Genomic DNA, 14,571 nt, shown 5'->3' with positions numbered 1-14,571 from the left:
AGCAAAGGAAGTCAGAACAAAAGAAGGGACTTCGATAGATGGTTTTATTGAAAGTGGTCTGCAGTAATTTGGGTGTAATAATGAAAGCTAATTTTCAAAATGTATGTTATTCCCCAAATGTCAAATATTTCAACATACCTATCCCTCTTCTAGTGTTCTGACCCTCTTTCCTTTGAATTATATCAGAATGGTTTCTGGTCTCTGTAAATTTTAAAAAGATAACAATCTGTTTATCTCACTATGTTGGATTTAATTTTGTGCATTTAAAACAGAGTGCCAGACCAAGCTGCTATTCAGGCCCAACATGAAGATTCTTCGGGGAGTGTAAGAAAACCAAGAAGTGATGAGGTAGGATTTCAACTGGGGTTTATATAGCAGGACTTGGCTCTTTTAGATCCTCTCTCGCAAACAACTATCCAAACTATACCTTGGAATCTGCTACCGGCTTGGCATTTATGAAAATATTTAGAAATTGTTTGTAAATACTATTTTACTGATTAATTGTGCCATTGAATCAGTGTCAACTGTTAGCAACCACATAGATATACTTTTTCCAAGATGATCTGTTCCAGTCCCAAGCCTTCAGCTCTCTCATTGGTGTCACTGTAATTGAATCCACCTTGCTGCTGATTGTCGCCGCCTTCTTTTTCTTTCCATGTTTCCTAGCATTACAGACTTCTCAAGGGAGATGGGTCTTTATATAAAATATGTCCAAAATAAGTAATTTGAGTCTAGCCATTTCTGCTTCTCATTTAGTTCCATAATCCATTCATTTATTATTTGGCTATCCATGGTATTCTTAACAGTCTTCTCTATTGCCAAAAAAGAATAGAAATACTTTTTTTTTGCTTCTTCAAAATCCAACTTTTGATTCTGCAGAATGTCACAAGGAAAACTTTGTCTGCATGATTCTGATCTTTGTAGGTATAGGCATGTCACAACATCTGAAAATATTTTCTTACCTGTTTATTTCCACCCTTCCACATCAAGTGCTAGTCTATGACATATTTCTTGGTTTTACTGTTGGTGGTTGATTCTGAAAGGCAAAAGTATACTATTTCTGTGTCTTCATCATTAGCTCTAATGCTGGTTACTGTAGCTCATGTCATTAGCTTGTTCTTTATTTATGTACTTTATTTAGTTTAATATCTAATTGTAATCCTATTTTTTCATTGTGTTCTACTTCCATTTAGCTTCTAGATCATTTGCATTTTCAGCTATCAAAATAAGGTCTTCGTATAGCATAGATTATTGATGTTTCTTTCTCCAGTGTTAAACCATGCTCACTTTCTCCTAATACAACCTCGCTCAGCATGTATTCAGAATATAGGTTTAATAAATAAAGACAGAATTTACAGCTTGTCTTGTTTCTTTGCCAACATGGATCCAGTCTTTTACAGTTCCAGCTAGATTATGAGATTTCTCATTAGGACAATAAGACACTCTGGGATTTGTATTTTCCTAGGGACATTTTACAGTTTGACATCGTTGACTTGTTATATTAAAGGATTGTCTGTGAAATCTAATTGATATTATTTGATCATTGATTGCATTGTACCCAAGTATTGTCCTTGCTATATCCTTTCTAATTATGAAAACAACATTGTTCCTTATTTGTTTTTCATGTCCTTAGTAGTAAACAGTAAAGTCTTTGGATTAAAAGTGTCGAATTCAGGTCCATTTCAATTAGCTGGTGCTAATTTGATTCACTTAAATTTTACTGTGTTGAGCTTTTCCACCCCTTCTTCCTATATTTGACTGTAATTCTGCCATTGTAGCTTCAGATTTTTTCCCCTTGCATGGCAACATTAGGAGCTAGACATCCAGAAGGATTTAACCTAGTTGCGTTATAAACACTGTTAATATTCCAAAAGATCCTCAGCTCTTCCTCAGGTGCATGTTGAGATCCATCCAAGATAAGGAGGCCATGATCCAACACTGTATTGTAAATCACTTTATTTGGTCCAAACATTTGGTTTTAGCTGAACAGCTGGGATTATCTTTGTACCTTGGGTGATTCTACTGGGAATATACAGTTTTGGCGTATATTCACAGTGTGCTTCATTCTTCACTCTAAGGAGCACCCCCATCATGCTGAAACAGCATACTGTAGCAGACTGCAGTCTGAAATGTGCTAGTTAACATTCTGTCATTTATTGTTATAATAGGGTGACATCTAGTGACAGTTGTAAGTATCGGGGAAAAATGGGCCCAAATCTCTAGTACCATCTGATCAGTTCATAAATTTATATAATCGTAGACACTGATGGAATAAACATCTATGCTTTGTAGAATTCTACATCTGGCGTATCACACCAGATTATGCAAAAAATAGCAATGCAAGATCAGAAGATGTGGAGAGCACCTGGCCCATAAAACGACTGAATGGATAACATCATCAAAAAATGTTTGGTGCTGACTTGTATAACATGTTTGATACCAATTTGTATAATAATTTGGAGCTTTCAATTGTTAGCTGGATGATAAAACATGGTGGATATTTTAGTAAAGGTATCATTAAAAGATAGTCTATTTAACACAGAACTTTAAAACAGTGATCGTCATTCTGACTATTACAATCCAATTAAGATATCTGTAGACCATTTGTTTTACTGCTAATGGATGGATATAAAATGTCTTATTGCTAATATATTACTTTAGTATTGATTGATAAAATGAATAGTTCACATTCCAAAAATGGCTGAAAATGCAATGACCAGGTTAGATCATTTTTTCATATTTTATGACTATATTGCAAAGTTTCCATCATTTTGAAATATGACTTATAATAGAATGAAACTAAATCTAAAAGCTGGATTTATTTTCCAGTCTTCTATCTTGATTAAACATTGCATCTATCTTTGTATGTGATAGCTGCTGCAAAGATACCTTATAGCTCTTAATACAAACTATGTATATTTTTATTAGAAAGTACGAACTTTCCTTTCTGCAAAAGAATTAGTAATTATATGGAGTACTGATATCTAAAATAACTTCGTGTTTGAAAAGTAAATAAAAAACAGAATTTAATTTAATTTGAAGGTCATTTTTAGATTTTAATTCTATGTATTAGTTTGTTCCACATCTAAAATTTAGCTTTTTCTGAACACAAATTTTATTACAATAAAGTTTAGTCTAATATTTAATTATGAATGACCTGTTAAATAACAATTGGTCTTTTCTTTTTCAAACAGAAATTACTAGAATTTTTTATCTTCATGATTTACACATTGTTAATTATTGCTACTAATATTTACATACTAACTAGATTTTCACAGTGACCTACATTATTTTACATGATACAAGATACTCTGTTATATAAAACTAAATGAAATGTTAAAAATTCTTATCCAGTCTCATTTAATTCTGTGATGCTATATCCCGTTTATTCACCTTGTGTTTTACTTTTACGTGTCATTTACCTTTTTTTTTGCTTTCTCAAAAGTGTTTAATGAAAATATAATTTTAAAAACATTAATTTTTACACTTGAGGAAGTACATAAATGCCTCCTAATAAAGAAAAAGTTCATATTGATATTGCTGTTTTTATACAGCAGGATGACAAATCAAAGAAACAGTTCATTTGTATCAATACTCTAGAAGATACACAAGCTGTCAGAGCTGTGGCTTTTCATCCAAGTGGCACTCTGTATGCTGTTGGCTCAAATTCCAAAACTCTGAGAGTCTGTGCCTATCCAGACCTCCAGGACTCAAGGTACGAAGAATGTGTCGGGACTTTTCTCATCACTCGCCATGTAGTGTTTGCATCCATGCTTGCTCTCTGCTTTTTTTGTTTCTCCCCATTTATTTTTAACTTACTGGTAATGAAACAATACAAAACTTAATACCACTAGAATATTATCTGAAATACTTTACGTATACAGGTTCTAGTCAGATTTATTTTTCACACTCAAGAAAACATCATTGGGCTCAATTTTTTCTTTCAGTAGCAATGTGAAATTCCATTAAGCAAAGAATTAGTACAATTTGTCCATTTCTCCTTGGGGGATTTTTATTAATGCATTGACTAGACATGTGGTGCTCAACCTGTGGTCCATGGATCCCTGGGAGGCTATGATGTCATCAATGGGAGTCCGTGAAGGCGTGAAAAAACGTTATGATTTAAATCTTGAGTTGAGTCTTGGGGGTCAGTGGCCACAAAAGATACTTAAAGGGGATTTATGGTGAAGAAAAGGTTGAGAACCACTGAACTACAAGATATACAGTATACACATATTAATCACTTTCATGGTAGGTGATTATAGGTTGTGGGCTTTTTATTTTTGTGCCTTTGAGTCAGTTAAAAGGAAGTGATTGGCCTGGCTTTGTGCCTAAAATGGAACTCAAACTCACAGCTCCCCCAGTTTCTAGCCTGGTGCCTTATCTATTCTACCAAATTGGCTTTCTGTATAATTTTAGTACCAGTACATAATTTCTTAAGGTTGTTGTTGATGCTAGATGAAGCAGATTAAAAATCAGGTCTTTTTTCTAGTATATCTTTCTCTGGGAGATTAGCTCAGCTTCAAATAAACCTAGATTTACAACACACATACATACACACATAGACAAAAAAATTCAGTAAAATTCTTAATTGGATAAATACCTTTAGTATCCAGTAATAAATAACAAAAACATCAATTAATACTTTATTGTAATAATATGATATAAATGGGAATTTTTTAACATAATAGCCTAAATAACAATACTTTGAGGTGATTTGTAAGCCGCCCTGAGTCTTCGGAGAAGGGCGGGATATAAATGGAATTAAAATAAAATAAATAAATAAATTTATATTAAACTTCATTGAGACAAGTCAAAATTTAGCTTTTATCAATAAAAGCAGCTGACTTTTTTGATAATAGTGTATTTTTACTATTTAGTTGTATTGTTTCAAGCACAAGTCCCATCTTACTTCTATTTCAGTTTACATTTCATAAAAAAAATCCCTAAAATTTCAAATACATTTTTGAACATGCTAAGATTCATAAACGTTTTTTCTGTACAGTTTTCCTGTTATTTCAGGACATTTATAAAATATATACCAAAAGTCATATTCAACTTGTTTGCTGCCCATTGCTTATTGGTTCAGAAAGTAAGAATTTGATTGATTCATTTTAAAATGTAAATTGATTAAGTATCACATGGTAGAGATTAGGCAGTGGGTCTCACATGCTTTCGTGCAAAAAAAATTTAATCTTAAAATTAAGGAAAGGAAAAATGACAAACAAGATACACCTTTGCTGCAAGGAGAGGAAAAGAAAAAATGCATAGCACATTTCCACCTTGTACTTAACTGTGGTAAAAATATACCCTGACAAATCTTTTTTTAAAATGAATACTCCTATAATATTGTCTTTATTTTATCCCTAGCCCAAGAGTTAAACCAGTTACATTTCTTAATTTTACTGGTGTTAAAAAATAAGTAGTCCTCACTTATCAACTGCTAATTCAACAACTGTTTGAAGTTATGATGGTGCTGAAAACAGAGGCTTTCAATCGGTCCTCAAAATTGTAACTGTTGCCTCCTTGCAGTTACATGATTGCAATTAGAACATTTGGCAAGCACTGCACATTTATGAATGTTGCAGCATCCTGTGATCACATGATCGCCATTTGCAACCTTTATAACTGGCTTTCAACAGAGTCAGTGGGAAAGCCAGCAGGAAGTTGGAGGATGCAGTAACATGATATTTCACTTAATGACCTGCAGTGATTCACTTAACTTCAGTGGAACCGATGTCGTAAGTCATTCCAGTCACATGACTTTTCACTTTATAACGGTGTTACATAGTGACAGAGTAGCCAGCCCCAATTGTGGTTGGGAAATGAGGACTATCTATAATATCTTTCCTCTAATTTTGATACTAGCAGTCAAATTATCATGCACGGGTGACCAATAGCATGCCTTATATTGTTGACTTTAACGAACAAATTGTTCCGTTAAAGACATTGTGACTACTGAAAATGCATTTGGAATCATGGTTCATTTTTCATTTGTATCTTTCTGTAAAGTAAGAAATTTAGAAAGTAAGGAAGGTAATTTTAAATTGGTTCAATGGTTCCATCATTCTCGCTGAGTTTCGTCAATCTTCATTGTCTTGTGTGGCTGCCAAGCATGGCAAAAGGGAACCTCAATAATGACTGTGCCTTAGATTACATGACTTGCTGCTTCATCAATTAGTTGTCAGTTTGTTGTATAAAATATTGGCCCAGTGTGTGTTTTTGTGTGACCCATCACAAGCCAGCTTTCACCATGTAACACTGAAAATGCTATAAGTGTGTTAGCTCACATAGGATATCTTGTGAAGTATGTTTCTAGTCTCTTTGTAACTATTTGCTTATATGTTGTTTAGCTCCTCCACTGCTGTTCCTCAAAAACTCGTATTTGACTTAGGCAGATCTGCGCTCTCTTCTTCTGTAAAGATGACAACAAAGTAACTAGTTTATTTATTTCCTCTTACCTACACCTTGGAGTTTTTAGTTCATTGGGTTTCTTTTTCTTTTGGCTTTTCCATTATGCGCTTTCCCACATGTAAATATATTGCCTTCTCTATATGTTTGGGCCATTTTTTTTCTTCACTTTTTATAACTTAATACACTGCTCCACTTTTCAGCTTCTGTGTCATGATTCTTTTTTTTTTAAAAAATGCTACTGTTAAAAATGTCTTGATTATATTAGCTCTCCGTTGCTATATTAGCATCCTCTTTTATTTGCTCAGTTCAACAGCCGAGTATTATGTCATTACTTTTACATACATGTTTTACATATGTACATTTTATAGCTGCCTGTAAATGACTGTCAAATGTCTCTTTCCTTGGGACTGTTTTGGTTATGGTTATGCTTGTATAGAAAAAGAAAATAATGCTAGGCATTATTACACTTTCATTAGCATTATAGTTATGAGCCATTGTATCTGCATATGGCTAAATTGGTTTTCTTATACATCAATTTGTTTTCGTGCATATAATACTTTGCCTTTGCTATCTCAAGTCACTGTCTCAAGTGGCTTAAGAAAATAAATGTTAGTCTTTCTTTCCACTTTAACTATATAGATTGCAAAAATTATTTTGGGCAGTCCAATCGTATAAATTAACCTTCGCTCCTATAATATTAGAAGTGGATCTGTTCTGTTGCACATATTCTAACTATAAATAAAAATGCTGAGCTTTTTGTTGTTTTGTTCTTTGAATTACAAAGGTGGTTAAAAGTTGCTGTTCAAGGTGAGGGCAGTTATAGAAAAGTTCTCTGACAAAATTGATTTTATGCATTCCAACAAATTCCAGAAACTGTTACCACAAAGTGGTATTAATATGGATTGGATTTGATAGCTAGGTATGGATTTTATTTCAAACAGTGGAATCATTTAACTCCTCTTTCAGCAAGTTGTTGTCTCAATGGAACAAAATGTAGAGACAGAAAGTAAATCTCTTTTTATTGATTGAACTGTGGATGATTTCTAATATATCAGCAAGTACTATGACTCTAGATTGATTTACATTAGCAACATTCCATAAGCCCTACTATTCTGCTTATATACAAAAAGTTTTGGAATCCTGGAAGTGGATTTTATATGTGAAAAGATTTGTATATCATTAGTTCCAGTGCTCAAATTCCTGAGCACTGGATTTGGGAGATCAAAAACTTCCCATTCTGCATTAGCCCAGTGTTGCAAGATTTGGGTTCCATAGTCTTTGTAGAAAAAAAAATCCTATTATTTTTTTTAAAAAAATCTGTACACTGCAACAAGATTGATTCAGCAGTTGAATTAGTCGTGTTTTATAGGAGAATGATAGGCCAATAGATTTTGCTGGAATGAGAGAACAAGCTAGGAATATAGAAATTATTTCAAGGTTTACTCTTATGTGGGGTGTGTGTATGTGTGTGTGTGTGTGTGTGTGTGTGTGTGTGTGCGTGCATGTAGATCTTTGGTCATTCGGGTTTTTCCCCCACATAGAATTGGAGGTATCAGGGCAACGTTTCGACAAAATCTCATCCGTCATCCTCAGGCTGGTGACTGCAGCTTCGTTCTTCTGGGAGAAGTGTGTGGTAGTGGCTGTTTGTTCCTCTTTTTTAAACTGCCAGAGGGGGTGCTGTGAGTGGAGGCTTGGCTGTGTTCTCCCAGAAGAATGAAGCTGAAGTCACCAGCCTGAGGATGACAGATGAGATTTCGTCAAAACATTGCCCGGATACCTCCAATTCTACGTGGGGAAAAACCTGAATGTATATAAAGAATTTTAGGGAGGCTAATATGATCATTTCAAACTTCTTATGTTCTCATCAGTTAGTCATACCCTTTTTATCTGAGATTCGAACCTGGGCTGATTATATATTAGGCAGTTGCTTTAACTTCCTGAGCCACAGGTTCTTTCTCTATTAGCTAAGAAGCAAGGGAGATATATGTGTTAAATATTTGTCAAGTCATTTGAATATTCATTTGAATATTCAAATGACTTGACAAATATTTCACACACACACACACACACACACACATATGAAAATAAGAATAATAAATTGGAAATGCTTTAGTTTAAAAATGTAAAACAACCTAGGTAAGATGTGAAGGTTAAACAGTTTTGAAGCATAGCTAATAAATCCCAAGTTGGGAAAGGACGAAGGTCAATAATTTCTTGCCAAGATTCCCCCATCTCCTCTTTTGATGTAAATATATGAATAGCCTTTTATTTGAAATTAATGGAAATTTCAGCAAATGACTTTAGACTGGGGAAAAAGACAGACACCACAGCATTCTTTAATTTGGAATTACATCAGGGAAGGAACGAAATGTCCATCCTACATATTGCTTCCCCAATCATTTTAGCAGTGCTCTCTCTTTCATTTATTGTAGATCTATGAGACACACAAACACTGATGGATCTTGTAGCATAAAATACAATTTTACTACAGGATAAAACTTTTTAAAAATACATTTAATTAAGTTTGAAATGAAAATAATTTATAGCCAGCTAAATTAGATTGCAGACCTCCATATTCATCACTGATCTCTTTGAGCTTTATTTCTGAATGGATATGCACAGAATTGTATATTGTTGACTCAGATTATATAATGTGAGAAAGAAATTGCAAATCAAACTGTTCTAATTCAAACATATTCTTTCGTGACATACCAAAAAAGCTAGTTATGATGGCACTTTGTTATGCTTTATTTTACTTTTTAAAAACAGTTGGCACATACATTTAATAAATTATTACTATTATTATTTAGAGGTGTTACCAACAGTCACATAAATGTTTAAATACAGGTAGTCCTTGATTTACAATTGAGCCCAAAATTTCTGTTAAGTGAATTTTGTGCCATTTTACAAACTTGCTTGCCACAGTAATTAAGTGAATCACTTCAGATGTTAAGTTACTAACAAAGTTGTTAAGTAAATCTGACTTCCCCATTGACTCTGCTTGTCAGAAGGTCACAAAAGGTGATCACAGGATCCTGGGACACTGCAACCGTCATAAATATGAATCAGTTGCCAAGCATCTGAATTTTGATCACGCGACTGTGGGGATGCTGCAACGGTCATGTGAAAAAACGGTCATAAGTCACTTTTTTCAATGCCATTGTAACTTTGAATGGTCACTATATGAACTGTTGTAAGTCAAGGACTCCCTGTAAATAGCTTTGTTTTCATATTCACAGAAAATTAACTAGTTTCAACTCAAACTTTATGATTAGATATACTTCTGCTGGTTACATTTATTTTATATTTAATAACTTATCTTTTTGTATTTTATTTCCTAATATCTTATTTAAACCATTTAAAATTATTTGGTGAAAATAATTACTCTTTTCCAATTTTCTTACTAAGGCAGAAACTATTGTAGTTGGCTGTATACGTTCACACACATATGTTCATGCACACAGAGACACGGAGTGAAGGATATATATATATATATATATATATATATATATATATATATATATATATATATATATAATAACCTTATAATCTTTATAATATTTTTAGTGGTAATAGCACTCCAAAACAACCAGTCGTTCGTTTCAAACGGAACAAACATCACAAGGGATCAATCTATTGTGTAGCATGGAGCCCCTGTGGACAATTGCTGGCTACTGGTTCCAATGACAAATATGTTAAAGTGCTGCCTTTCAATGCAGATAGCTGTAATGCCACTGGTAAGTGCAAGCAATTATAAATTTTAATATATCTGAACAATGGTGATAGAAGAAAAACAAAATAGCTCTTGCTAATAATGTGACCGAGTCAGAACTAGCTGTTCCTTTCAATCTGGAATATTTTCAGAGGGAATCATTGATTAATCCTAATTCTGAATAGCATTTTCTCCTTTCCTAAATTAGGACAGAATCAATTTCTCTGTCTCTATTCCTACCACATACATATTATATATAAAATTAATTACAAATAAATGTTGATGAATGGCAAAATATTTACTGTATTATAGATGACCTGAAATATCTTCTGTATTTTGTGTATAAAATGCTTAAATCAGGTTTTATCCAAATATATGCAATAATGGCTCTGCCCCCAAAAAGTATTCATTACTTTTTCCTCAAAAATGATTATTCATTGTTAGATGACATTCCTTTTCTTTCAGTGAGTTCATAATACAAAAAGTAAAATGCAGCAGCTCTCCTGATGGAATAAGATATTTTTGGTTATCCATTATTAATCATAGCAGTTTATAGGTGTTTACTGTAATTATCATTAATTATTCTTGCATATGAATACCTTTTAGGGCCATTTGCCATTTATTAACTTCTTTAATGGATTAATGGGGACACAGCTTCCTCCATTAGCCCATTCAACTGAAGTTTAATGTGATTTCATTTTACACGGCAGCCTTAAGTTACTGTTGCCCAAGCCCAGAATGGACTTCCAGAAGTAGCATCCACAGAGAACCAGTTGTTCACATATTTGAATCCTACCATTGATTAGAATTTTCTGCAATTACTGTAGACTCTCTTTAAAAAAATTATAATTGGAGTTTGGTAAACTCCATTTTAAGTACCTAGAATGTCTCTATTTAAATTTTGCTCCAGCACAACACAAAGCCCACCATTAGGAAAGAAAATTATTTTTCCCACTGATTAAATGTTTATACAGATTCCTGCTATGCTGCCAGGTAAGCCTGATAAGAGTCTTTTTCAAAACCACAGCCTGTCCTGGTTGAAGTTTGTTAAAACACATTAACTATACATTTTAAAGAATTGAAGGTCTATTTGTTTTTCAGCATTTCACAACCAAGTTTTTGATCATTTTCACAGTGTCTTAAAATTCCTTAAATGCTTAGTAAACCTTCCCTGTACTAAAAATGTATTTCTTTATATTTTTCCTGTTCTAATGCTTTTAGGGCCTGATCTGGAATTTAGCATGCATGATGGCACTATTAGAGATCTAGCTTTTATGGAAGGTCCTGAAAGTGGTGGTGCCATTTTAATAAGTGCTGGAGCTGGTGATTGTAACATTTATACCACAGACTGCCAGCGAGGGCAAGGTCTCCATGCTTTGAGTGGCCATACCGGTATGTTCACAGCTCATCAGAATCATTAGCTTTCTAAAATATCTTGCCATATGAAAAGTTTAATAGTTTAAAATGCATACTATACATTAAAAACATAAAGATAAAAAGTTACAAATACCTCTTATAGTCTCCCTTGTTGTGGCTTAAGTGTTTCTTGATTATAAACCGCTTAGAGAGGGCTGTAAAGACTATGAAGCGGTATATAAGTCTAAGTGCTGTTGCTGTAGAATTTAATAGCTTTTTAAAAACTGCAGCGAATAAAATCAGTATCTGTTGTATGCAGGTCACATTTTAGCACTTTATACATGGAGTGGATGGATGATAGCATCTGGATCCCAAGACAAGACTGTGAGATTCTGGGATCTCAGAGTACCAAGTTGTGTTCGAGTTGTTGGAACAACATTTCATGGAACTGGTATGCTTACTGATACTGACCTAAAAACCCTTATTGGTGGCAATTGTTCAATATATTTATTGTGCAGAAGATGGAGATTGTCATGAAAAGGAACAGCTTCTTCATAAATTTGAGCAAATACTGGGAATCTTTTGTTAGACATCTAACACTATTATTAGAGGGACTTTTCAAATAGTACTACAGAATGTTTATTTTGTAAATGGCATATTTAATGACCAATGTTCCAATCTCGTATTGTATGAAATATTTAAAAATGTAGAATAACTTTAAACTTTTACTTATACATGCTTTTATTGTCAAGTAAGTTTAGCTTTCTCAATCAAATGTTCCTGTTTTTACCAGAGTTGCAAAGACAGAATCAGATTGCCTTACAGTATTATACAGTTGATCCTACGTTGATACCAATGATTGTAAATGCATCTTTATCTTGACTAGTATTTTAGAAAATCTACATTAAAATCTTGATTTGAAACCAAGCTTACAGTATATAATGGGTTGGTTTTTTTTAGGCAGTGCTGTCGCATCTGTAGCTGTAGATCCTAGTGGCCGTCTACTATCTACTGGACAGGAAGATTCCAGTTGTATGCTTTATGATATTCGTGGTGGGCGGATGGTTCAAAGTTATCATCCTCATACCTGTGATGTCCGCTCTGTTCGCTTCTCCCCTGGAGCTCATTACCTTCTCACAGGATCTTATGACATGAAAATAAAAGTCACAGATCTGCAAGGTAATTTCACTTCTGAACAATTTCTGAACAGCACAAATACTCCCCATCTCTTATCTTCAGAACAACTTCATAAATTTATTTATTTGATTTTTATCCCACCTTTAGTATTTTTTATAAGTAAGTAAAGGCAGTAAACATGCCTGATACTTCTTTTACCTCCTATTTTCCCTACCAGCAATCCTGGTGGGTTTGGTTGAGAGACAGCAAATGGTCCAGAATCATCCAGAAACGATATAGAATTACTTGTTTTGTAATAAATGAAATGAGGGATGGGGAAGCATAATCCATCTGAACTATTTCACAGTACATCTTTAATGATCTTGAACTAAATAAAGTTTATGTGCAAAGATAAAATAAATGGCAGTGTGTGCAGACATCCTTTAGCAATATTTAATTATTTTTCATAGGTGACCTTACCAAGCAGCTACCAACTATGGTAGTAGGGGAACATAAGGACAAAGTGATTCAGTGCAGATGGCACACACAGGATCTTTCCTTCTTATCATCTTCTGCTGACAGAACTGTCAAACTCTGGAGTTATAATGGCTAAAGGCAATCTGTATGGATAAAGCACACACAAGACAACTGGAGTGTCCATAAGAAAAGCAGCATATTGAGCAGGAAGATGCATCCCACAGAAACTTGATTGTTAATGAGATGTTGATGTGTTGGTGTGGATTATTATTTTTCAGTGCTTTCCATGTGATCTCATGCTGCTACGAGCTACTAGTCTTGTTGCTGAAGTTTGTTACAAGAGCTCTTGCAAAGTCACTGTGCACTCCAAAAGTTAAATTTAATTATGTGTTTACACTTTGTGTTATTTGCATTCCCTGGTCTTTGTCTCAGTGACAATATTTTTTTTAAAATCCAGACTGAATTACAGTTCAAGGAAATCACATGCAATATCATAGCATCCACACAAATAAGTCTTGTTACGCCATGCTGTCCGTTGTTTACATCTATCTTAATTAGCGGTCCAAAACCTTACCCATCAAAATTTTGTTTAATACATATAATTATGAACTCTAAAGATGGCTAAAGAGGTGATGACTTGATCATAGTAACCATCTAGAGATTGAGATATATGAAATGATTCTCAGCTTGAGGCTGTACTTAGATTATGTTCAGCACTCAAGCTTTTGGTAGAAGTGACGTTAGCATTACTGGATGCGAATGCAACAAAATACCTCTGTGTAATGTAGGAAAGGAAGCACACTATTAGGTGTGGTTGGTACAGTTATTTTCATATCAGTGGCTATAATCCTACAGAGGCACGTGTGTATGCAGTTAGGAATTTTTCTGAAGTTGCTATAATTACTAATTGCATTGTTGAAAAAAATTAATATATTAAACTGCCCATTCCTCACCATTGCAAAACCGTATAATAAAATGTTTCAAAATATTCTCTGGTTACACACAGTTTTCTCCTGTGTATATATAGAATACCATACAAATTTTAAAGGCAATAGCATGGCTTGAAATGCTATGTCTGCATGATAATCTAAAACTAAATTATTTCCCAGTTCAGAAGTTTATTTGGAACTTTTAATTTCTTGCACTGACTATACAATATAGTTGCAATTTTATTTCTATATTTAGAGTATTATGTTCATGTATTGTTTTATATTTTCATATTGTACATTTATATTGCTTTTAAATTAAATTTTTTAATATTTGGATTATTTATTTGAAGTAAAATTTAAGGCTTGGTTCTAATTAATATATGCTGTGCACTCTAGCAAGATCTTTTTGAACTGTCATTAAAAAAAAGTTGAGGTGACTATAGAAGTGTATATGTACTTAAATTCAATAAAGATTTTGACACCTGAAAAGTTAAGCTATATTTTTTTCTTCCTTCATATGGAATAACTACCATGTATACGCGCATATTGGGAGATATAGAAATAAGC

The 14,571-nt window shown here is 33.5% G+C and overlaps 1 protein-coding gene across 2 annotated transcripts in view; it reads left to right on the top strand.

The window, feature by feature from the left end:
• The window catches only part of WDR47 (WD repeat domain 47), a 40,809-nt gene extending 26,330 nt beyond the window's left edge, over nt 1-14,479 (top strand). The window contains exons 9-16 of one of the 2 annotated variants that reach the window (XM_083360597.1): nt 273-348; nt 3,555-3,715; nt 6,354-6,434; nt 9,982-10,151; nt 11,348-11,518; nt 11,802-11,933; nt 12,443-12,661; nt 13,069-14,479. In XM_083360597.1, the coding sequence (XP_083216723.1) occupies nt 273-348; nt 3,555-3,715; nt 6,354-6,434; nt 9,982-10,151; nt 11,348-11,518; nt 11,802-11,933; nt 12,443-12,661; nt 13,069-13,211 (1,153 nt within the window). In that variant the 3' untranslated portion in view covers nt 13,212-14,479. The remainder of the gene's footprint in view (nt 1-272; nt 349-3,554; nt 3,716-6,353; nt 6,435-9,981; nt 10,152-11,347; nt 11,519-11,801; nt 11,934-12,442; nt 12,662-13,068) is intronic. The other variant, XM_083360596.1, reaches the window with a different exon arrangement.
• Nucleotides 14,480-14,571: the final 92 nt, after the last annotated feature.

The sequence above is a fragment of the Vipera ursinii genome, assembly GCF_947247035.1.
Source record: "Vipera ursinii genome assembly, chromosome: 3".
Lineage (NCBI taxonomy): Eukaryota > Metazoa > Chordata > Lepidosauria > Squamata > Viperidae > Vipera > Vipera ursinii.
This window is presented reverse-complemented; position numbering and strand designations above follow the sequence as displayed.